This window comes from Amblyomma mixtum, unplaced genomic scaffold (assembly GCF_055824585.1).
Source record: "Amblyomma mixtum isolate Tamu unplaced genomic scaffold, ASM5582458v1 scaffold_24, whole genome shotgun sequence".
In the NCBI taxonomy this organism is placed as follows: Eukaryota; Metazoa; Arthropoda; class Arachnida; order Ixodida; family Ixodidae; genus Amblyomma; species Amblyomma mixtum.
In genome coordinates this window covers 645,866-671,319 of record NW_028317721.1, presented here as the reverse complement: position 1 = coordinate 671,319, position 25,454 = coordinate 645,866, and the positions used below count along the sequence as shown (strand labels likewise).

The following is a 25,454-nucleotide window of genomic DNA, read 5'->3' as shown; positions in this document are numbered from 1 at the left end:
GGGCTCTGCGTATGTTTCGACCATACATCTACGGACGACCGTTTCTTGTCAGCGATCATCACTCTCTATGCTGCCTAGCCAGCATTAAAGCCCCTTTTGGCCGGTTGTCCAGATGGAGCCTCCGTTTGCAGGAGTACGGTGTGGCGGTCGTCTATAAATCGGGTCGGCAGCACCAGGACGCGGACTGTTTATCACGAGCGCCCGTGGAGCCGGCTACGCAAGACATCACCGAAGATTACCCCCTTCTTTGTGCCATTAGCGTCTCCCGTATTTCGCAGCTTCAACGGAGTGAGTCTTAGTTCGCGCCACTCATTAAGTATCTGGAGGGTTTTAATGCCAGTGTACCTCGTGTGTTCCGTCGTGGACTACAGTCCTTCATTCTGCGGCGTGGAGTCCTATACAAGGGCTACTATGACAGCAACAAGGAGACGTTGCTGCTTGTTGTTCCATCCTAGTTACGCTCCGAAATCTTGAGCGTTGTCGTGATGAACCATCCGCTGTGAACTTGGGGGTCAGGAGCACACTGGCAAAGATTCGGCTTAAGTATTACTGGCCCAGTTTACTACTATCAGTGCGTAAATGCGTAAAAACATGCCGCGATTGCCAGCGGCGCAAATCTCTTCCTCTGAAACCAGCCGGCTTTCTCCAGCCCATAGCACCCCCAAAAGACCCCTTTTCAGCAACTTGGCATAGACCTCCTCGGCCCTTTTCCGATGTCGTCCACAGGAAAACGGTGGATTGCGGTCGCGACCGATTATTTGACACAGTACGCTGAGACCACGTCGCTTGCAAACGGTACTGCTGCTGAAGTTGCCAAATTCTTTGCCCACAACATCATACTGTGGCATGACGCTCCTGCAGCTATCATTACTGACCGTGGAGCTGCATTTACGGCCCGCTTCACTCAGGCTGTGCTCAAGCTCACGCACACCAGCCATAGACATACAACGGCGTACAAACCGCAGACAAATGGCTCGGTGGAACGCCTCAACAGGATCTTGACCGACATGCTTTTCATGTATGTTGATATCAAACAGATAACATGGGATCAAATTCGTCCATACGCAACATTCGCGTATAATACCGCGCAGCAAGAAACTACGCGGTTGACAGGTTACCACCCCCTCTGGAGGCCATGTTACCCGTGGACCCCCCTGACAGTGAGAGTGAACTTGTCGTCGACGTCGCCACTTTTGTCCAGCGCGCGGAAGAAGCGCGGCAAGTGGCAAGACACCGCATTCACCCTCAGCAGCAGATAGATGCTTACCGCTACAACCTTGGACGCCGCAGCATTACCTACAATCCAGGCGACTATGTGGGGATTTGGACGCCCTTTCGTCGCCGCTGGCTGTCCGAAAAGTTGCTGCACCGCTACATCGTCTATTACCTTGTCCGCCGCCTCAGCAACGTAACGTACGAAGTTGCACCAGCCTCGCCAGCTCGTTCATCGCACAACAGTAAGCGCAGCGACGTTGTGCATGTGCTGCGAATGAAGCCAAACTACGAGCGACCCCCCGACTGAGTTTCAGGCTGCATGTAGTCTATTCCGTGATGTGAGATTCGTGGTGTAACTCTTGACGACAAGCCAGAGTCCAAGCAGTCACCAGGAAACTGAGCGACAATCCCAACGTAGTCTACACGGACGCAGCAAAGTACCGATACCAATGCAAAACGATCGTCGTTGTAACAGACGAAGGAGGGTAAGAAATAACCAGCGCAACGATGAACAACCCAAACATAGAAGCAGCTGAAGAAGCCGCCATTGCTCTGGCAATATCGCACGGCAACGCAACAGGACACAACCTCACTGTAGTGACGGACTCCAAAAAATCATGTAGAAACTACACAAGAGGCAGGATAGACAGCATCGCCAATCGTATTCTACACACGACGAGAAGACACAAAAACACTAAACATAGTATAGTGTGGGTTCCCGGACATGAGGGGCAACGTGGCAGCAGACGAGTTAGCTCGAGGGTACGACAACAGAGCAGACTCAACACTTTGCACCACAGGCACCTTTGACCCAGTTATCCCCACGTACTCAGATATACTCGATCATTACAGGGGTCAGCGGAAACGCTACCCTGCCCCACACAAAAGGCTCACCAAAGAGGAGGCGGTACAGTGGCGCAGACTACAAACCGGTACCTACCCACACCTGCACAAACTACTCAAGATTTTCTCTACACAATATGCAGACGAATGTCCGTGGTGTCAGGGTAAACCTACACTAGAGCATGTCACATGGACCTGCCTTAAAGCAGACTTAGAGCCAAGAATAAACAATCCGAGTGTGATGCGGTGGGAGCACTTGCTGGCTAGCGAGGACGAGGAAGCGCAACAATTTCTTGTGCGCTTAGCCACGATGGCGGCAGTCAAGTGCGGCATCCTGGACCAAGGATCGACCACGGCGCGGCGCCCAGTGACCCGTAGGGGTCAAGAACAGTTTAAATTTATTAAGAATAAAGTTTTTTTTCCATCCATCCTAACTCTTGAACGCTTTTTCTTCCCTCTCTTCTGTCTGACGGTAGCACCGCATCGGGGCGATGCTGCAGAGAAGGGGGCAGTGACACGTGGTAGAAGAAGAAAGAGAGCGCAATCGCTAGAAGTAGACGACGCGGAAGTGTAGGTCCGTTTTCTGATGCCCTCGCTCCCTTGTACAGCTCTCGATGCCCTCGTTCACCCGCTGCAGCTCCCTTTCAGTGTAACAACTGTTACAATATAATATCCGAATTGTCTACCGGTCGGGCCGCAAGCATCAGGACATCGACACCTTGTCTCGCTCCCCGCTACCCACCGAACTTGCCAGGCTCTGTGACATCGAAGCCACTACGCCATCTCCTACCATCAGTGACCTGCGTTCTGAAGAGAGCAAGGAACCCAGGATTCGTGCTCTTCTCGACTTTCTCTACGAACCATCAGCAGTTACACTATCCCGAACCCTGCGCCGTCAAGCTTCACATTTTGAAATCTGAGATAACCTGCTTTATCGCCAGAATTCTCTCTGATGTACGAAAATGGCTCCTCGTCATTCCTCACCACCTCCGGTCCTATATCTGCTGATGTTTAAGCGCTGACTTGCAATGCGATAACTCCGGCATTTCAAGACTTACACGCACTTCCGTATTCGCTACTGCTGGCGTGGCATGTACATTTATTTTCGAGGTACGTACGCTCGTGCCTCAACTGTCAACGCCGCAAGACACTCATTAACCGTACTGCTGGCGAGTTGCAGTCGCTATCTTGTCCGGCTCGCCCTTTCGACCGCGTTGGCATTGATTTATATGGGCCCCTCCAGTATACTGCTTCTGGCAAACGATGGGTCACATTTGCCGTCGATTAGCTCACGAGGCATGCTGAAACCGCCGCGCTCACTACTGCCTCGGCACAGGATGTGGCATACTTAATTCTGCGTCAGTTCATTCTTGGACACGGTGCCCCTCGTGAACTCCTCAGCGAGAGGCCACGCCTTTCTATCTGACGTCATCAAAGCTCTGCTCTGTGAGTGAAACGTCATCCATCGGACTTGCACCCCTTACCGCCCTCAGACAAACGGCCTCACTGAATGCTTTAACCGCACTCTCAGGGTCAGGCTGGCTATGTACAGTCAGAGACAAAACTCTCCGGACCACGTGTTCCTCTAACGAAGCCGATAGCTCTGCTATTAGTCGGCGGCTGGACACCACACTTTGGGAGGTAAAAGGTAAATTTTTGTTCTTTCATCTCCACAAGTGCGGCCTCCAGCCGCTGTCTAATAGTAGAGCTATAAACTTCCTTTGAGGAACACGTGGTCCGGAGACTTTTGTCCCCGATTGTACGTCAGTTAGAACCACTCGAAATGGGACGTGATTCGTCCGCATATTACGATCGCGTAAAATACTGCTACGCAGTCTACAACAGCATTTTCTCATTTCTTTCTCCTTATTGGTCGACATCTCGCCGATCCCACTGATACTGTTCTCTTTTACAACCCTGACCACCGTTACCGAAGGCGTCAGGCACGCCGAAGATTGCCGCTAGATCACCTGTCGCTCACGACAGCTACCCAGTCCCTTCAGAAAACCCGCCATGACGAAGATCAACCTTCCCACCATTTCCCGCCCTGCACTCTTGTCTGGCTGCGGACACCTCCCCGTACTCCGGGCTTCACCCGAAAACTGCGCGCTAAATATACAGGGCCCTGTCGCATCTTGAAGCACACATCTCCAGTGTCATGAGCGTACTTCTGGCCACGTGGGCCCGATCAAGCAGCAACCGTGAACAGTCGACGAGGCCAACAACCACGCGACGGCGGTGGTGCAGTATAGTGCTTGTGATGCCCCCCTTCCTACCTCTAAGTGGATTAGTGCAGCGGACTTCTTTGAGCGGAGGTAACCACGGCAGCAGCGACGAAGGCAGGAGATGCGCAGGAGGCATTGCCAGCGGCAACCACAGCGGAAGCGGAGGCGGCGTGGCGGCGCCAGTCAGGCCAAGTGTATACCCTCGGGTCGTCGAAGGACGGAGGGGTGCTACGCACAGTCACGCTGGTTGTTCATTGAAGACGGCTGTGTCCCCGACTCGTGTTATGGACATCAGGCGGGGAAGCACGTTCATTCACCTGCTGGTAGACTGCGGGAGAATCTTTTCCAGTCGTGTCGGATTAGTCAGCATCTACCCCTTCTCATCGACCGAGCTGCGAGAGAGAGCGGAAGAGCCCGCACCGCCCCTGCCGTGGGTGGTAACACCAGCGCCCACTTCGGTCCATCCGATTGGACAGTGCTCTTCGAACTTTATTCCCCAGCCAGGGATCTGGGGAATCCGAACCCTATTTAACTCAGCTGTGAGTGTGGCCGAGAGAAGCCTGCTAGCTCCAGTCGACTCCGGTTGACGAAGTAGTTCCCTTCTACTGAGAGTCATTCTCAGTCCCTCTTTGTAAATAATGTAAATAAGTGTATAAAGTTTTCGTTACCTTCCTCTTAAGCCAGTCTTCCATCCTCCTCATCCCATCACCGGTCTCCGGCCATGCTACCCGGGTCGCAACACCACTCAACTATATTCACAGGATCTCAGACGCCGCATCCATGAGAGTGTCGATATCCAGGGCCTCAAGACATACTACGCCCCCGCTGTCTTGTCCGCCCCTTATGTCGCCAGGATGGCTCCTCTTCTGTAAGGGGATCATTGTAAGGAAGACTCCGGGCATACGCGCGAGCCGCATGGCCATCGTCTGGTGCACGCTCCTGGCTTTACTAGCTGACCTCGGACTGCTGTTGGCCCTGCTCCCGTTAAGAAGCTTCTCCGAATAAACCCCACCTTACATCCAGCAATAAAAAATTACTTCTGGATGAAATGTGACTTTTTATTCTTTCTGAAGACAAATTTTGAGTAGCAATAATTATTTGTTCACATTTCCACCTAATGGTGCAGTTCGTGCACAGGGGTGGAAGAACTAGTTTATAAGCCTTTCGGAATACCCCGGGCATTAGCAGCCTCCCACACTCCTATCTACGCACGCAGTCAAGCAGGCGTGCACACACCGCGAAAACAAATTACCATGCGCCAGCGCTCAAGGTGTGAAGCAAACGACTATAGCGGCCCAGACAAAAAAATGCTGGCAGCGGCCAGAAGCCGGAAACAATGTAAACACGTAAGGAAATGCAAGAGCTTCGCACAAAACTAGAGGACATCATGTCGTAGCTTCTCAACTGATGATCATAGTGATGAGTATGGCTCTTTACAGTTTGTTTGGACATAGGCGCCATTTGTACCGATGTTTTTACCAGCGTCATCACCCCCTCGTGCTGATGCGAGCCCCACTGTCTCGCCAATATCATTAAGTGCCGCGAAAAGCGTTCGACTTATCATAATTGAACGCCATAAAGTAGTGCAGTCGTCCACATACCTGTCTAGATCACTTGAACGAAGCGCCAGGGAGTATACACGCGTAATTTTTGAGTGGATGAGCGCTCTAAACAAGTCGTTATCGCGCATGCACATTGCCACAAATCTGATTTCACTCCTGATGTCTTTAAAAGCTATATCTTGCCTGTTAGGCAGTGACTGCCACAAATGCACACACAGTACGCGTAGTTGGAGTGATCTTGAGAAGTGTGTGGGTAAATATAAATACATTTAAGCTACCAAGATTTGGGGTGTGAATTAGACAATGCTCTGAATTAATGGAAGTCGAATTAACTAGATACGAAGAGCTTTATTGCCTAAGCCAGGCCCGCCGATGTTTCCCAGGTCTGCGAGTGACCCTTCTCGGAGCCTCCGCCGTTCAGAATTTAGCGTGATGAGTTCGACTGGTTTCCGCTGTATCCGTAGCGCCTTGCACCGGCATCCAGGCAAGCTGCTCGATGACAGGCAGAACACCGCACGACCCGTCAATTCTCATGTAGCTGAACCAGTCAACAGTAAACTCGTTCGCAACCCGGAGATTCTAGTTGCTAGGCTGCCTAGCGACCTCGTTGTTAATGGCTGAGACCACAATCTATCTACATCAACCTCTTGTCCTAGTACATCCTTCCGAGGCATCAGCTTACCAGGACACGCATGAGTTGCAGATTATCAAGTCCTAGCATCAAGTTTCAATAAAATCGTGGTTTGAGCTAGTTGGTACATCTTCAAAATTTCACCAGCGCTGCGACTAGGAACAAGAACAGAGAAGGAAGGACAAGGACAAGCGCTTGTCCTTGTCCTTCCTTCTCTGTTCTTTTTCCTAGTCGCAGTGCTGGTGAAATTTTGAAGTTTCAGTGATGCGACAGGCGCCATCTACGACGCCACTTCACATTCGGCAAGCTGATGCCACAGTCCCTGGGCTCTTCTGCATGCAGGCAAAAACAACCTGTCAGCCTGAACACCTTCCAAAATGTGAGAATGCTCCAAGGAGCACCCGCACACACCTTGGACAACAGTGCTTCCCACTTTAGCCCCTCCTGAGAGAGAGTGAGGCACGTTTCTTGCTGCCGACATAACTTTCACCCACGCATTCTAAACACGTAGTTCCTGGTTCGTACATTACAGCACTGTGGCCACTCGTCGGTCACCAGAGTTCAGATTTGTGGGAACAGAATTGAATGCAAAATTTCCCGGGCAGCCTCACAAGACCTGTGGCCTTACCTTATTTCATAACGTTTTTTGACCACATCTGTGGCAGCTCATCTTTGCACGTGCAGTTGCCGCTCAACGGCAAGGAGGTCTCTAGCGCACCTTCCAACTCGGATAGGCCGGAGAACTAGGATAGAACTGGTCTGGCGTTGGGGACATGTGGCTGACGATTACTGCGGTGCCAGACCACCCGTCATTAGCGGTACAACTGAAGCTAACAATAACAAACCGTACACTGCCAAGCTCGTTGCTCAACAGTACATCTTGCTGAGATACTTGGTGGAGCATTGTCTAACAAAATGTAAAAGCAGCACTAAATATAACACAAACCACAAAGAAAGGCGGAAAGGACAGCGCCCGTCCTGTCCGTCTTTAGGTGTGGTTTGTTTTAAATTAGCGCTGTTTTTACCTTTTGTTAGACAATTCTCGTTGTTCGCGCGAAATTATGCTACAAGCGGATGGCAAATGAACTGCATAACTAGTACCAGTGTGCTGCCCACAGACACATCGTGTTTCAGAGGTAACGTTTAATGTTATTATGACAAAATGGGCCAAATCTAGCCGTAGAAAAGAGGGGACCACAGCAGCCGGTGACGTAACGGTTTACTCATAAATTCGTGAGGCGACTGCGTGACAGCAAACTAACGCAACCTTGTTGTTCTAACAACATCATTAATAATAACAAAGCACACCGAGAGCTGTAGAATGTAACAATGCACTCTTGCAATATGCTGCATGCACTGAATTATCACATCACGCAGACTTACGTAGGTTGCGCGCCGCACTGTCAGATTGCCGGAGAAATCCACCTGAAGTAGGTGGAATACATCTGCAGGCTCCACTGGAGTAGGCTTGGCGGAGAAAGAGAACAATATCAAGAAGTATTTCGTAGTCATCCGGATATTGCAGGTGACCAGGTCACCGTTCTTCGTGTTGCCAACATTGAACTCCCTACTGATCTTGTGGTTAGATTGGTGGATGTTCACGTACACCCTGAAACAAAGGCATGCCCTGTAGGCGCCGTGTGATGGCAAGCATGGCGCAGCCGCCGAGGGAGCCTCTTGGTTCGGTAACTGAGTAGCGATTTTGCGTTTTAGTCGACAAATATCACTGGACACCGAAACAACGGCTGGCGCCGTCTCATGAATGTTTTTTTTAGAATGTTATTGCATATTCGCTGACGATTGCTAACTTCATTAGGAACGCATGCCAGTTTACACGGTTGGACCAATTATAATTCTAATACGACCACTTGATCCTCTATGTTTCTTTAACATTTTGTCCCGGTTCGGCGCTACTTTTCTAAGTAATTTTCCGTCAAAATGGGGCATAAGTATGTTACTGCGCTGTAGAAAAAAGAAGCAACAAACTAAGTTTTATTAGGAAAGCCGGTAAATTCGTACATGTCTAGGTTTCTTTCGTTAAAATTTAAGCAGCGCTATCTTTTAGGACGAATACACAGAGGACATGACAGGACGGGCGCTGACTCCAACTATGTTTATTGAACACGTTTTTCGTAGAACATACAAGAAAAGACGACCGTGAGCGCATGCGCATCTGCGACAGACCACAAAAGGAAAGGCCAAGATGACCAAGATGACAGCAAAGGTAGATTAATGTGGGTTCACGCATTTCGTCCCTTATTTTTAAGCAATCTGAATGCGCTGGCATGCAGGGAGACAGAAGTGGTGCTGACACGCATGTCGTCTTTTGACTTGATGAAAAATGTTTCGGACAATTTCCGAGCTAATCTATCTTTGCTCCTGGTTAGAATTTTGATTTTGTCAAGCCGTGACAGTTCTCATCGTTTTGGTCCTTGCAAGAACGGCAATGGGCGGGTAGATTCAGGCATGAGTCTGATGCGTTTCTCAAACTTGGTTCATGTTCCCTGGCACGTTCGTTAACACAACGCCCTGTCTGGCCAACGTACACTTTGCCACAAGAAACGGGGATCTCATAGACCACACCCGTGGCACACGGGATCCCCCTTTCTTATCTTCAGAGACAGAAAACACTTGGGCAACCACTGGCGCGTCTTCTATGAGAGCTGACCGAAGCCCAGGACTTAACGATATGCCACCACTGCGGAAGTCGAGAGTAGCGCCGCACTGGTGCAAAAAGTCAATACCGAGGATGATGTCATGCGTAGAACGAGGGAGCACCGTGAATTCAGTTCGGAACATGTGGCCAGCGATCACTACATTCACAAAACAAATACCAATCGGAACCAATGATTCTCCCCCTACACCCCGGAATATAACAGCACGATCCCAAGCGAACATTATTTTACGACCCAGGCGGTTCTTGAAAGTTGAACTCATCACTGACACCGTGGCACCAGTGTCCACTAAGGCCATGACGCAAATACCGTCCACTAAAACTTCAAGGCGGTTCCTTAACATAACAATGGGCAGAGGAATTGGCACTATCGATGATCCGGCGACCGCACCTCCATCGGCCGCACACGCTAGTTTCCCGGGGACGGTGGGGAACGACGTTGGGGAGAAGGCGAGCGGCGAGAGCGGTGCGGAGGTGGAGTCAGACTTCGGTCAGAGGCAGGGGAGTCGTTCCGTGGTGGCGCGTAACTGGATGGGCGCTGAGACGATGTGAAGACACGGTCATGAACAGGCGCATTGAAACTGGGGCGAGGGTATGACCATTGGCGCTGGGAGCGGGAATACTGGCCCCGGCGACGGCAGAATCTAGAGATGTGACCGACCATACCACAGCGGTAACAAAGTGGTGGGTCGGGGGGGCACTCGGGATAACACTCCTCGTAGCCAGTGTCGAAACGACCATCGTACTCCGGCTGCCGCTGGTGGCGTTGCGGACGAGCTGGCGCCCTGGGGCCGGGGCGGGTGATCCGGGGAGCGTCGCTGTAATCAATGCGAGGAGCACTGGTAGGGGCCTGGCCAGACGAACTCCAAGGGGAGGAGCGGTAGGCGGGAGCCGCCTGCAGAGAACAGCTCTCATACGGGACCTCACTGCGGCGCGCAACATCTTGATGCCGGGAGAGTTCGTCACGCACGATTTGACGAATGACGTCAGGGAGAGTCGCCGCATTCACAGGCTCGTGGAAATCCACGCTGGCGACGGTGGTGACGTTAGGCAGGCGACCGAACTTGGGAGTAATGCGACGCAGTTTTAGAGCTTCAAAGGTGCGGCAGTGCTTGATGATATCCGTGGGCGAGTCTAAATTTTCTTTACTAATAAGAAAGCTGTAGACGTCCTCTGCGATGCCCTTGAGGAGATGACCAACGCGATCTTCGTCGGACATACTGGGATTAACGACTTTGCACAGCTTCAAGACCTCTTCTATGTAAGTCGTGCAGGTCTCTCCAGGCACTTGCGCTCTCTGAAGCAAAGACTGCTCAGCGCATTTTCGTTTGGCAACGGCATCCCCGAAGCAGCTGCGGAGCTCTTCCATGAAGCGGTCCCAACTCGTTATTGATGCCTCATGGTTTTCGAACCAAGTTAGCGCGGTTCCATCGAGAAAGAAGACGACATTGGCCAGCTGAAGAGTGGCATCCCAGCCGTTGTATTTGCTCACCCGCTTGTAATTGGTGAGCCAATCATCCACGTCTTCGCCAGCCTTCCCGGAAAACGTCCGCGGCTCACGGTAGTGCTGCCAAGCGGGCGTTGCTGCGCCGGTCGGACGTGCGTCGGCTTCCTTGGGCATTTGCACGGGCAACGGTGGCAATCCGGCGATTCTTCGGCTGCAGCGGTTGCGAGAAGGGTCCGTGGTGATCGACCCAGCACCTGCACCACACTGTTCCGGCTACTCTGTACTCCTCTGTTCTGCAGGCAATGCACGATGACGTCACGGCTGGGCACTTGGGGTTTGCCAGGACCCTTAACCGCATCAAAGAACGTTTTTACTGGCCAAAAATGCGTCATATGGTTCAGCGCTACGTGGCCCCCTGCGTGCAGTGTCAGCGGTTCAAGCTTCCCACGACTTCTTCGCCTGGACGCCTGCATCCTGTGCCACCTCCAAGCACGCCATATGAACAAGTTGGACTCGATCTGCTCGGCCCGTTTCCCCGCTCGTCCAACGGTAACCGCTGGATTATAGTGTGCGTTGATCACCTCACCCGTTACTGTGAGACCGCCGCCCTACCTTGCGCCACCGCTGCTGAGGTCTCGCTCTTCCTTTTTCGTGCTGTCATCCTCCGGCATGGACCTCCTCGAGTTGTGATCAGTGACCGCGGTCGCCAGTTTACGGCAGACGTTGTGGAAGAGCTTCTGCGTCTTAGTTCATGCCATTTTCGCCACTCGATGCCGTACCACCCCCAGACTAATGGACTGGTTGAACGTACCAATCGGACACTCACGACCATGCTGGCCATGTATGTCGATTCCCGCCATAAGAACTGGGACGACGTGCTTCCCTTCATTACATACGCCTATAACACGTCGAGGCATGAAATAACTGGTTACAGCCCATTCTTCCTCCTTTATGCCCGTCCGCCTCGAAGCTCCCTCGACAGCATCTTACCTTTCTCTCTCGACACCGAGCCTTCTATTGCCAACACTCTATGTCGCGCTGAAGAAGCCCGTCGGATTGCCCGGATACGCACCTTGGCATCACAGCATCGCTCTAAGCAGCGTTATGACCGCCGGCGCAAGGATGTCTCCTACCTCCCCGGTGACCTTGTATGGTTGTGGACGCCCCTACGCAAGCGTGGTTTATCAGAAAAGCTGCTATCCCACTACACAGGCCCGTTCATCGTTGTTGCTCGCCTCAATGACCTCAACTATGTCATCTCTCCCCAATCAACGCAAGGACGCCGCTCAAGGACAACCCAGGTCGTGCACGTCGCACGGCTGAAGCCATTCCACTCTCGGGATCCCGATTGATTCACTGGCCCAGAGGGCTTCGTCTGCGAACGGGGAAATGTCACGTGCTGCGCATGGGCTCTGAGGAACAAAGAAGACGTGCGGCGGCTGGAAGAAGAAGAGAAAGTCCAGTATCCTGCCGCCGGCGCACCAGGCTCTTCTCGACCTGCCTTGTAAATAGTATTTGTAAATAGAACCTGTAACAATATATTTAAAATGTGCCAAAAATACCTGACTTAAAGCATACTTCGAGCACTTTTCAAATACTTGAAAAAATATGTATGCAGTTTTAGCATCTTGTCAGTGTATTAAAAGTGTATTGTCGGTAATATGAAATTAATTCATCCAAAGTATACTTCAATTCTACAAAACGGGCAGTCCTTCTAAACGTATATGTATGCCGTTTTAGCATCTTGTCAATGTACTAAAAGTGTACTTTCGTAAATATGAAATTAATACATCCGAAGTATACTTCAATTCTAACAAACGGGCAGTTTTTTTAAACGTATTTGTAACACACTTCTTGCTGCCGTTGAATAGTCGAGTGCTCGAAATCGCGTTTCGGGAAATGGCATTTGCATGTTGTCAATGTATTTGAACTGTACTTTCGGAAATACGCAATTAATTCGTCCAAAGAATACTGAAATTCTAGTAAATTGGCAGTCCGCATTATCATGTTTGCAGCGCACTACAAGCTGACGTTGAACAATGTAATGCTCGAAATCGAGTTTCGGGAAATCGCATTTTGGTGTTGGCCATGTATTTAAAGTGTACTTTCGTAAATACGCAATTAATCCGTCTGAAGTATACTTAATTTCTAACAAATGGGTAGTCCGCGAAAAACATATTTGCATTACACTTCAAGCTACCGTGGAACTATCTAAGGCTCGAAATGACGTTTCAGCGACGAGTGAAAACTTTCCCTTTCTTGTCATCCTTTCCTTTATGGTGTAGTGCGCCAGCCATGGCGCCAGCCCTCGCCGGCACAACTTACGCGTGCTTCTTCCCTATGCCTCCGGCAACGTGAGGTGAACGCCGTTGCGGTCGAAGTCTGCGGCGTCCCTTCAAAGGAACCCGACCGCACCCCGCGCGCCCCCGCATCTGGCGCGCTCTTTCCTTCTCCTCCCTTTTCCCTCTCGCAGCGGCGGGGCGCGCCTCCCGCGCTCCCCGCCGCAGCTCCGTTACTCAGAGAATAAACGGTTGAACAGAACAGAAGTCTTGTCTTCTCTGAGGATCTCCGAGCAGCTTACGCCCTACAATTGGTGACCTGGTTTTCGACGAACCTAAGAAACGTAGAGCCAAGCTTTTCCCCACGCTGAAGACAGGACGTCAACGCACGCATCTGAAATGGAACAAAATCAGCCACTTACGCCCAACCTCAACCAGACAACGCCAGATGTGCCCGGCGAAGCCGTCTCTGCAGTCAGTGCGTCTCCCACCGTACTGGGAACGCAACCCAGCCGTGTGGTTCCTGCAAGTGGAATCTCAATTCCAGCTTTCGAGAATTTCATCACAGCAGCAGAAATTTCACCACGTGGTCGGCGCACTGCCATCAACAGCTGCAGAGGAGGTGTCCGACATACCTCTTTCAGCACCAATCCTCCGGCACATCCATATGATGACCTCAAGGCAGCCCTACTGCAACGAACGGCCGCGTCCGACAGGACGAAAATACAGCAGCTACTCTCCTCCGAGGAGCTCGGTGACCGGCGACCAAGTCAGCTCTTGCGGCGGATGACGCAGCTTCTCGGTAGCAGTGCGCAGACCAAGGTCAATGCTGTGCTGCGTGAACTTTTTCTGCAGCGCCTGCCGTCCAACGTCCAAATGGTGCTTGCCATAGCCACAACCATGGACTTAACATCACTCGCCGCGCTAGCCGACAAGGTGATGGAAGTGGCCACCCCGCACTTGACCGTCGCTGCCGTCAGCACGCCCACACAGTCGTCGCCGTTGGCCGTCCCCATCACCACTCCTCAGCCGTCGCATATTGCATCCACCACCGCTACGCCTTCCGAAGTTGACCGCCTTTGTCAGCAGCTCGAAAAACTGATTGCGGCAACTAGACACTCAGAGCCGCCTCTACGCCGTGGACGCCAACGTCACCGCTCCTCAACGCCTGGACAGCGCGGACAGAGTGAGCGAAGTACATCCACAGGCCCACGCATCTGCTATTACCATTGTCACTTCGGCGCCAACGCTCGCCACTGCCTCCTGCCTTGCAGCTGGACGGAAAACCGGCCGGCCGACCACTAGCGGCGACGAGCGGTCTGTGCCAAGAAGAGTGTCGCCTTTTCCACGTCTACGACAGAACCACCGGACAGAAATTCCTTATTGACACCGGGGCCCAGGTGAGCGTTCTCCCAGCCACAAAAGCAGAGCGTGCTTCTGCTGCAATTTCGTACCTGCAAGCAGTGAACGGAACGCGCATACCTGTTTACAAACAGCGCTCTGTGACGCTCAACCTCGGGCTTCGAAGAGTCTTCCGGTGGTTATTTTTAGTCGCCGACGTTGGTTCTGCCATAATTGGTGCCGACTTTCTAACGAAGCACGAGCTCCTCATCGACGTCAAGCGGAAGCGCCTCATTGACTCCGCAACGAAACTCTTTATTCACGGCATAGCAGCGCGCGCAACTACCGATGTAGCACCCTAACGCGCTACAGTTGCCAAAGAGCCATTTGCAGCCCTGATTAATGAATTTCCCAAGCTAACGTCACCCCCGTATTGGACTCAACCCGTCTGCCACGACGTTCAACACCACATCTTAACATCGGGACCACCTGTTTTCTCTCGCCCACGACGCCTGGCTCCGGACAAACTAAAGGTGGCCCGTGCAGAATTCGAGCATATGCTGGAACTTGACATTATTAGGCCTTCTTCCAGCAGCTGGGCATCTCCACTCCATCTAGTCCCGAAGAAGTCAGGAGATTGGAGACCATGCGGAGACTATCGTTTTCTGAACACCAAGACCGTCCCGGACCGATACCCATTGCCCCAGCATACAAGATTTCACGTCTTCTCTGCACGGTGCAACCATCTTTTCAAAAATAGATCTTGTTCGGGCTTATCATCAGATCCCTGTAACGGAAGAATATATCCCCAAAACAGCGATCACGACACCATTCGGACTGTTGGAATTCTTAAGAATGTCATTCGGACTTCGCAACGCTGCACAGACCTCCCAGCGTTTCATCGACTCCGTCGTACGTGGCCTCCCCTTCGTGTTCGCCTACGTGGATGATATTGTCGTGGCAAGTTCATGTATTGAAGAACACCTGCACCACCTCCGCCAACTTTTCGAGCGTCTTTCGACTAACGGCATTGTTGTCAACACCGAAAAGAGTGAGTTTGGACAACCAGCTCTCGAATGTCTAGGCCATCTCCTGGACAACAACGGCATCCGCCCGCTTCCCGAAAAAGTGAAAGAAATCACCGAGTTTCCCAAGCCCACTTCAAGCACGAAGCTCCGCCAGTTTCTTGGCCTCGTAAATTTTTACCGCCGATTTATCAGAAACTGCGCCACCCTGCTTGAACCACTTGACCTCATGCTGTGCGGCAAGCACTCGGCGAAAACGCTACACTGGGACACCACTGCGGACGATGCCTTCAATGCCATCAAGCGCGCTCTGGCCGACGCCACTCTACTCGCCCACCCAAACCCCGATTATCCGCTGGCACTCATGACAGACGATTCCAACACTGCGCTCGGAGCTGTCCTTCAGGAGCAGGTCAGTGGCGTGTGGCAACCCCTCGCATTCTTCTAAAAACGCATGACTCCTGCCCAGACACGATACAGTGCTTTTGGCCGCGAACTTCTCGCCATATACCTGGCAGTGCGTCATTTCCGCCACTTGCTTGAGGGCAGAGCATTTACCGTTTTCACGGAACACAAGCCTCTTACTTACTCAATTAGCCGTTCTGCATCCCTATATACGCCACGGGAAGTGAGACAACTTTCCTTCATATCTGAGTTCTCGACTGACATCCGACACATCAGTGGTGCCGACAACACCCCGGCTGACGCCCTCAGTCGCGTCGATGCCGTCACGCGCAGTCGTTCCGAAACATCTACTTCTTCGTACTCCTTTCCTTTCGACATACATGAACTGTCTGCAGCGCAAGCAAGCGACCCCGAGCTTTCCCGCCTACGTACAGCGCAAACATCCCTGAAGCTCGAGACAGTCCTCATTGAAGACGTGCCAATCGTTTGTGATACCTCCACAGGTACGCCAAGGCCCGTTTTGCCCATCGATTTCCGCAAGAAAATCTTCGAATCCTTGCACACCCTTTCCCACCCTGGAATTCGTGCAACTCAAAAGCTGATCAAATCCCGCTTTGTCTGGTCCCGCATGAACACCGACATTCGCGACTGGGTCCGCGCGTGTGCACCCTGCCAGCGTGCGAAAGTGCACCGGTACCCTGTGCCCCCAACGCAGCGTTTCCTGCAGCCCGACCAACGCTTCGCAGTAGTCCATATCGACATCGTTGGCCCCCTACCCTACTGCCAAGGCTACCGGTATTTATTGGCATGCATCGATCGCTTCACCCGATGGCCTGAGTCTGCACCAATCGCCGACGTCACAGCAGCCACTGTCGCCGCGGCCTTCGTCTCTACTTGGGTAGCGCGGTTCGGCTGCCCCACAACCATCGTCACGGACCGCGGTCGCCAGTTCGAGTCATCGCTTTTCACAGAACTCCTCAAACTGCTCGGAGCAGCACGGCTACGGACTGCATCTTACCATCCACAAACAAACGGACTCGTAGAGCGTTTCCATCGGCACCTCAAAGCAGCACTTACGGCGCACGGACCCCCTGCCAAGTGGGTCGAAGCTCTTCCGCTCACGCTGCTCGGAATCCGATCTGCCTTCAAAGAGGACCTTTCGTGCGCCTGTGCCGAGCTTGTTTACGGAACCTCTCTTCGTCTTCCAGCCGATTTCTTGGAAAGCACGAAACCCGCCGTCCCGTCCACAGCAAGTGAATACGTCGACAGGCTCCGGCATATCCTCCGCCACCTTCAACCACAGCCGACGCGAGAACACCAACGCACTGTGTACGTGACTCCAGACTTAAAGACAGCAACCCATGTTTTCGTGCGTTACGGCCCTGTGCGTGGTTCCCTCCAACCACACTATCCCGGCCCCTTCCGCGTCCTTGAGCGCCGTCCTACCACTTTCCTGGTAGACTTGAACGGAACGCGAGATGCAGTGACCCTCGAACGACTCAAGCCAGCGTACATCGAGGCCCCAGTCTCTTGCGTTTCGGCGCCTGCACTTGCGACAGCCCCATTCATTTCCGACCGACAGCAAGCTCATCCGGCTCGTCGCGTCCACTGGCATCCCAGCTGCCCAAAGAAGTAAATCGTTCGTCGCCTTGGCTTCCTCTCTCGGGGGGGAGCTGTGTAGTGCGCCAGCCATGGCGCCAGCCCTCGCCGGCACAACTTACGCGTGCTTCTTCCCTATGCCTCCGGCAACGTGAGGTGAACGCCGTTGCGGTCGAAGTCTGCGGCGTCCCTTCAAAGAAACCCGACCGCACCCCGCGCGCCCCCGCATCTGGCGCGCTCTTTCCTTCTCCTCCCTTTTCCCTCTCGCAGCGGCGGGGCGCGCCTCCCGCGCTCCCCGCCGCAGCTCCGTTACTCAGAGAATAAACGGTTGAACAAAACAGACGTCTTGTCTTCTGTGAGGATCTCCGAGCAGCTTACGCCCTACAATGGTAACCTCTAGCAGGAGGGTGATCACCACTTATACCTCTGCTACACGGGCGCTTCGAATGCCTTCCAACCGAATGTCATCTAACGCTGCTACACGTGATCTGTCCAAGGGGTGTGCTTGAAGATAATATTACGCCAATGAATATTAACCGCGTCAGCATGAAATTTTCCCAGGAGTGCGCCGATGAGGACGACTGTACTCATACTGTTGTTTACATCGCTGCGTACGAACAGCTAGTGCTCTTTTCATAACATAAAACGCAATCTGCGCTTTAGTTCTATTAAACAATCTGTTTCTTTTTTACTGGTTGTACTCGTGCTTGTTCACGCAGTGCGACAATATGTGGGAAGCGATGACGCGATCGCACGCCTGAGAAACACTTGACAGTCGGGTTGTTGGCATCGTGCAGGATCGGCGCTTCTCGCTTCTTGTCCCGGGTTTCTCTGACGTGACCAGTACTTTTTTTAAACTACTTTATCCAGAAGTATGTCTGTTCGCTTTAACTGAAACCGCCTAACTTGTTTATCCACAAGCTAGCGACGGCGACGACTGCTGCTGGCCGCAAAGCACGGCTCGGCAGTCTGGGTCACACCGGCGTTTCCCGTTCATCATAAGCGTGCCCTGCGATATAAGCAATAGTTGATTGCAGGTCACTGTTGCCAAAACTACACCCGGTGACCATTTTCATTCGCTAAAGCTTTTGATTCGCTCTTCACAACCACCGCAATCACTGATCCAACCCTGCGGACTCGCTGGGCCTAGTCGTCGCGGAAGGGAAGAGAGCCGTCGTCGACTGAAATTGATTTGGCAAGCGCTTATCGCTGGTGAGTGTTCAGGTGTGCACATGTGAAATATAGCCGCTCGTTTCGGTCATTTAGAAACGCGAGCATATTCACACCGCCGCCTCATCACCGTGCTCTCGCTCAGCCGCCGACAAGGCTGACCGTCCGCCGACCGGATTCGTCGGTGTCGTTGGCCTGAAGAACATGTCCCTCTAGAATTATATTTATAGTAAACTAGATGTTTCACTATAATCACATGCTGTTGTTGAGCGTGATATATACTGCCGTTGTCGGACTAGTGTGACCGCCGCCGTCGTCGTCGCTGTACACTGAAAACGAGCTGAGGCTTTCGAATGCGTTTGGAAAGTGTCGTGTAGCACCGCGGGAGTCCGTCGATTCCGAATGTCATTCCAATTCTCGAATGACATTCGACTCAGATGTCATTTGAACATTTCCGTGTAAGAATGTGATACCATTATACCAGCAAAAGCGCCTTGGGTACTTCTGGGCCCGAATACGCCAGCGGAACGGACCCCGACTGGCAAGGCCGACCGGCTCCTTAGACGCGCATGTAACTTTGGTTGACAGTTCGACTCCTGACCTATGCCTGACGCAAGTTTCAACTAGCAATTCCGTTCTCGATTCGCTGCAGATTCGAATGCAATCAGTAAGGTACTTCTGCGATAATTTGGCAGCCCACAGTCTTTGCGCAAAAAAAGGCCTCACCGGGCAACATAGTGCGTCGTTCTCGGTGGGTATATATAAGGCAAGCCAAGTACAGGGCTTGTCGTAGGATTTCTAGTTTGCCGCGTCACCGTCGGCTTGGTATGCTGTATCTAGGTATCTGCAGTGCCCATTCAGTCACGTGACCTTATAATTTCAGACTCCTGTTAATTCATGATAAATACTCATGTACAGTTTGTTCTCCAGATGAACCCTTAACCCGTCTCATTCCATGGAGCCGCCCGCTAGACGCTTTTTTAAGCCCGAGCAAATGTATTTTTAATGTATTAAATGTATATTTATAGCCTATTTCTAACGTATACTTTTAATGCATTATAAATACGCTAATCGAGAAAAAATGTATTTTTAACGTATTTTTAAGAACGTTCAAAAATTATTCCTATAGTATACTTAGAAAGCATTCGTATTGCAGTTTAAGCACAGGGACAAAAAAATGCCAAATATATATGAAATTAATACAATACGTTTGAAATGCATTTTTAGCACATCCTCTTTTTAGCTAAGGGAAACGAAACTTTACTGCAGGTATATTGGCATTTATGGATGGTGCTTGGGCCGAAGCGGCGCTGAATAGAAATGAAAAACAAGGAACGAGCAGACCGCCCTTAAAAAAGCACATGTACGTTATATTTTCCTCCGCAGCAGATCTCTCCAGCTCTCTAAAGAAGCCTGTTCACGAATCTATACAAACAATGACGTTGCTTGTTTGACTGAGTTGATGGTCATACATTAATTATTCTGGCATCCAGCTACCTAAAATGAAATTCGAGCACACGGCAATCAAAAGCGAAACTATCCCGAAGCTTTTTAGCTTTCAGTGCTCTGCAGTAATTTCTTAGCCTTGATTAACTGCAACAGTGTAGCACTAAACACGAGATGCGTGTGCACTTTTTCCCCTTTCTTCTAGTATAGGAACTCAGCGCTGGCAGTCTTGATATCGCCAAGAACGCCCTGGAAGCGGTCAAAGATATGTTTTGAGACACATGTCGACGAACCACAGTACGTCATCGCTTCTATGCTTTACACAAACATACAAATTGATTAGCTAAAACTAACCGCTCAACTTTACTCAAAAAGGGCGACATTCTGGAACTTGCTGAAGCGCCCAGGCTGATCAAAGACGGATTCGTCTTTACGGTAGCAATCTTGGCTCAACTGTGGTGCTGGCTAGAGTTTGTGAAAATCGACAATACGCTCACTGGGAAACGGCTGATATTAATTAAGGTAACCCCCGAGAAAGTAAAAAAGGGTGCGTCACGACGACAGAACCGCACAACGACTCGGTGCATACCTTGATACCTCGTTCTCTAAGTGTCAGTCTGCAAACAAGCTTTATCTTTGTTGTTCGAATGTTTAGGGGAATCCCCCAAGGTGGAGTAGATTCGAAATAAGCGAGTAATTACTCTCTCTTATCCACCCGAGCGCAGCCATATGGCTGCAGAGGAAAGCTAAACAGCTTTCTCAGAAACCTCGTTGTAAAAGAAAAATTCGTCCTGGTCTGCGGTTCGAGCCCGGGACCACCGCTTCACCAGAGCAGTCGCTCTACCAACTGAGCTAACCGGGACTTATTTTTTTCTTTCATGGTATTTATTGGCATGGTTTTGTACAGAAAGGATATATATTCATATCCTTTCTGTACAAAACCATGTAAATGAATACCATGAAAGAAACAGAAAACCTTACCAGAACTTTGGCGTCCCGGTTAGCTCAAAAAAATTGGTTGTATTGTGCTAACCGGGACGGCAAGGTTATGGCAGGGCGAAAGCGAATTTATCAATAACTCGAAGTGGGAACTGTGTTCGTCAAATGTTTAGGGCAATCCTCCAAGATTAGAGCGACTGCTCCAGTGAAGCTGTGGTCCCGAGTTCGAAACCTGGACCAGGACAAATTATTCTTTAAATGCCAAGTCTCTGAGAAAGCTGTTTAGCGTTCTTATGTAGCCGTATGGTTGCACTCGGGAGGATATCAATGAGTGATTATTTCCTTATTTCAAATCCACTTCACCTTGAGGAATTCCCCTAAACATATGACCAACACAGTCCCCACTTCAAGTTAGTGATCAATTCGCCCTCGCCCTATCAATAGCTTGCCGTCCCGGTTAGCTCAATTGGTAGAGCGACTGCTGCGGTGAAGCGGGGGTCACGGGCTGGAACCGCGGACCAGGTCGAGTTTTTCTTTAAAAACGAAGATTCTAAGAGAGCTTTTTAGCCTTCCTTTGCAGCCGTATGGCTGCGTTCGGGTGGATGTCAATGAGTAGTTACTTCCTAATTTCAAATCTACTCTACCTTGGGGGATTCCTTAAACATTGGTTGGTTTATTGGGGTTTAACGTCCCAAAGCAGCTCAGGCTATGAGGGACTCCGTAGTGAAAGGCTCCGGAAATTTCGACCACCTGGGGTTCTTTAACGTGCACTGACATCGCACAGTGCACGGGCCTCTAGAATTTCGCCTTCATCGGAATTCGGCCACCGCGGCCGGGATCGAACCAGCTCCCCTACACATTTGACCAACACTGTTCCCACTTCGAGTTATTGATGAATTCGCTCTCTACCATACGCTTGCCGTCCCTGTCAGCTCAATTGGTAGAGCGACTGCTCTGGTGAAGCGGTGGTCCCGGGTTCGAACCCCGAACCAGGAGGAATTTTTCTTTAACTACGAAGTTCCTGAGAAATCTGTTTAGCTATTCTTTGTAGCCGTATGGCTGCGCTCGAGTTGATGTCAATGAGTAATTGCTCCCTTATTACAACCTTTAGCTTCCCACCTGCTTCGAGGCGATTCGGCTCGCATGCGTGTCACCTGCTGTTCTGTGCACGTCATATAAAGAGGCCCTACGGCTAAAACAATGAATTATGAAACGTCAAAACATACCCGCACGAAAAACTGCAGAAAGCGTTCAATAAGTTCCAGCCTCATCATCATAAGCAGCAGCTTGACGTCTCCCACTGCAGGCCATAGGCCTCTCCCATGTCTCTCCAATTAAGCCTGTCCTTCGCCAGTTGCGGTCACCGTATTCCTGCAAACTTCTTAATCTCATCCGCCCACCTAACTTTCTGCCGTTCCCTGCTACGTTTGTCTTCTCTTGGAGTCCACTCCGTTACCCTTAAGGACCACCGATTATCTTGCCTTCGCATTACATGCCCTGCCCAAGCCCACTTCTTCCTCTTGATTTCGACTAGGATGTCATTAACCCGCGTTGGTTACCTCACCCACTCCACGCGCTTCCATAGCTTGCTGCGTTGTCCTTAACTTAACCTGAACCCTCTTTGTTAGCCTCCACCTTTCTGCCCCATAGGTGAGTACCGGTAAGGTACAGCTGTTTTATACTTTTCTCTTGTGGGATATTGGTAAAATGTCATTCATGATCTGAGAGAACCTGCCATATGCGCTCCACCCCATTCTCATTCTTCTAGTTTTTTCCTTTTCGTGATCGGGGTCAGCTGTCACCACCTGCCCAAAATAGACATATTCTCTTACTACTTCCAGCCCCTGCCTACCAATTGCGAACTACTGCTCTCTTGCTAGGCTTTTGAACATTAATTTCGTTTTCTGGATGTTAATTTTTAGCCCCACCGTTCTGCTCTGCCTCTCTAATTCATTCATCATGCTTTGCAGTTCATGTCCGGAGTTTTTGGTCTCCGTATTTATGAGATGCGCGTTGTCCAGCCTACCTAATATTCATATCAGATTTTAAAGATTCAAAAACGTAGCAACCCTGCACTCTGTGGCGCAACTTGTTTTGCCTTGCTTTCAAATTACGTGCACTTGAGTGATTGCTTTTCCTGTAAACTTTTCGAAAAGCGCATGTATTTTGGCCCAATGTAAACAAAATTTGCAGGGCCTAGACGCCGAGAGTTAATGCCTTATCAAAATTCTAAAAACATTATGTATGCTATTTACTGTGGAATACACGACTCTCCATATATAAGGAGACTAACAGTAATTGTTAAAACGTTAACTTTCAGTATTAGTTAGCCAGCCTACTAGTTAGCACATCATAGTTGTATTGCGATGCGCTACACCCAACCTTACGTCGAAAAAAGAGCTCTTATAACTCAGAACCTCATTTTTAAAAAGTGCAGACCTTCTTACAGGAGCCCTGAACAGCTATTTGCCAAGGATATAGCAGAAGCGCACGAGAGATCGGTATTCCATCACTTTTCACCGCGCCGCAAAAATTGTTAAGCGAAGTTCAACACCGAAAATATCGCCTATTAAAAATGATGTTCCAACTCTCCCTACTTAATACCATCAACTCATACACGCGAGGCTCTCTCGGGGGAAAAAAAAATAAAAAGAAAAGACGGAGCGATGCTCCGCCCATGAATACGTCAAGCAATGGCGCTCGGCTTGTTGACTTCCGGTGGTCGCAGCCATTTTCCCACGCGTGAGTTTCGTCGTTCAGCCACTATCACATAGCCTCCTGTCCTAAACGCTGGGACACATGGCCGAAAAGTGAGGTGATTCACTGAGGCGCGCCGTTGCGAACGCCGTCGCAACGTCCGATCGCAGGTCGTCTCCTGCGTCCAACTTGCTAGATGTGAACGACGAGCCGCGCGCGGCAAAGACAATCAATGCGAGTGCGGAGAGCGGCAGCGTGATGATGACGTAGAGCGCGCTCCTCGAGGTGCTCGGGGCCGAGCAACGCCGGGCTGGCCTGCCAGCCTTGATATTGGCCGCCGGCGACTGAAAAACACGCTAGTATTGCTTGTTCACATTCTTAGCAAGCCCAGGAATAGATGGCTGTCAAAAATGCATAATTTCTGACGATCGTTGGCCAATAGCGAGTTGCTATAAGTTATGACTGCGATATGGGCAAATTTCATCCCAGAGCCACTTTGGTGCTGCTGCTATTTGGGGCGGTTCACCTGCCATCTGCTAGCTCCGTTGCTGAAGGCGTCGTGGAAATCGAACATATCTTCTATTATGGGAAGAGTTCGCAGTAAAGAGATGTGAAGAGTAGGCCTTTTATTATAGCGCAGGTGACTTCCGAAGCGCCAGCCGCTGTGGCTTCGATGCGAAACAGGCTATTGGCCTAACGACGACCACGGCAGCCGGGCAGCAGCAGAGCTCATCGCTCGGAGAGCCCGCGAGCGGCGCCGTTGCCGAAAGTTCCCAACATAAGAAGTCATGCTTTGTCGCTGCTGGGGTACAGCTGGCAGGCTTTCTGATAGCAAGGCGATCTTGTCTTGTGATATTTGTACACCATCCCAAGCAGCACTCAGGCACTGCTGCCCGGCGGCGAAGTGCGACATCTTTTGTGGGCGGCGCTTGGGTGGAGCGGCGCAGCGATGCTCGCCGCTCCGTGTGTCCCTGCTTGCTGTGGGGTGGCAGTTCGCAAGCCACGATTGGTGCGGCGCGTTTCGCACATGTGTCCCCTGCTTTAGCCTATCTGCTCGAACGACGTGCATCCGGAGCTCGAAGCGCGGCGGCGTGCAGCCACTGCTAAGATGGGCTTCGAGCCTTATCAGTGCACGCCATACCGAAATCGACAGGTCGACGACAGGGATGACAGCAGCGACTCGTCGGCGCAGCTAGGAGGCTCGCAAAGGCGGGCGCAAAGATTTTACGATAGCGCGTGCTTTTGTGAGCAGATGGATTTCCTTCTCCGCCGGGAGTACTACACTGCTTTCATGAAAAGCTCTGAATTCTTACCTCTGTATTCTTACACACGTATATATACGTGTGTTTTAAAAAATAATAAGCAATCAATAAAATTGTATTTCAAGGAACATCAGTGCTAAGTCGCGGAAGAGTTGCAAAAATTGCGCGCGACGTTAGTGGACAGAGCCAATGATAAGGGTCGCAAAGTCTATGCCCAGGCTGCCCGAGTTTACGTCACTGGGCAGGGGCGGCTAAAAACGTGCGGTGAGGTGTCGGCCGAATCGGCTGTGAGCGGCAAGATTTAAAAATTGTTTGTATATTCTTCGTTCCACGCGCAGCTTTTTGAATTCGACTAGAATACCTGCAGAGATCACCTCTACAGAGCTGTTGCATTAGAATATGATTGAGGAGACCATTTCAGGGTCCCTGTAAGTAATACTCCTCGTATAACGCTTTCGGCAAAAACAGCCATATGCGGATTCCCGACAATCGCAGCCACGCCTACACGTAGGCCAGGGACGTCAGCAATGAGAACAGGCGCTCTTAAACGGACTTACTTGTCGCCGCCAGTGAATTTTAGGCTGAAGATACCGTAGCTTCCTAGTGACATCCAGAAATTGTCCACATGCAGAGCGCCTTCCTGCCAAGGGAAGAAAAATAAAGGATAGTTAATAGACATAGAGCAATAAAAACT

At 51.0% G+C, this 25,454-nt stretch overlaps 2 protein-coding genes and 1 pseudogene across 2 annotated transcripts in view; 1 reads left to right on the top strand and 2 right to left on the bottom strand.

The window, feature by feature from the left end:
- Positions 1-5,038: 5,038 nt before the first annotated feature.
- LOC149324549 (uncharacterized) overlaps positions 5,039-25,454 on the bottom strand; it is a 78,036-nt gene continuing 57,620 nt past the window's right edge. The window contains exons 4-6 of the mRNA XM_089565432.1: positions 25,318-25,400; positions 7,860-8,085; positions 5,039-5,149 (exon numbers count right to left, since the gene is read on the bottom strand). Of these exons, the coding sequence (XP_089421558.1) occupies positions 5,039-5,149; positions 7,860-8,085; positions 25,318-25,400 (420 nt within the window). The remainder of the gene's footprint in view (positions 5,150-7,859; positions 8,086-25,317; positions 25,401-25,454) is intronic.
- Positions 8,431-10,806, bottom strand: LOC149324551 (uncharacterized). Its single transcript, XM_089565429.1, has 2 exons — positions 9,817-10,806; positions 8,431-8,438 (listed from the first exon to the last, which is right to left on the bottom strand). Exons 1-2 carry the CDS (start codon positions 10,769-10,771, stop codon positions 8,431-8,433), a joined length of 963 nt encoding a protein of 320 aa, XP_089421555.1. The 5' UTR covers positions 10,772-10,806.
- LOC149324550 (uncharacterized) lies at positions 13,325-14,241 on the top strand (annotated as a pseudogene).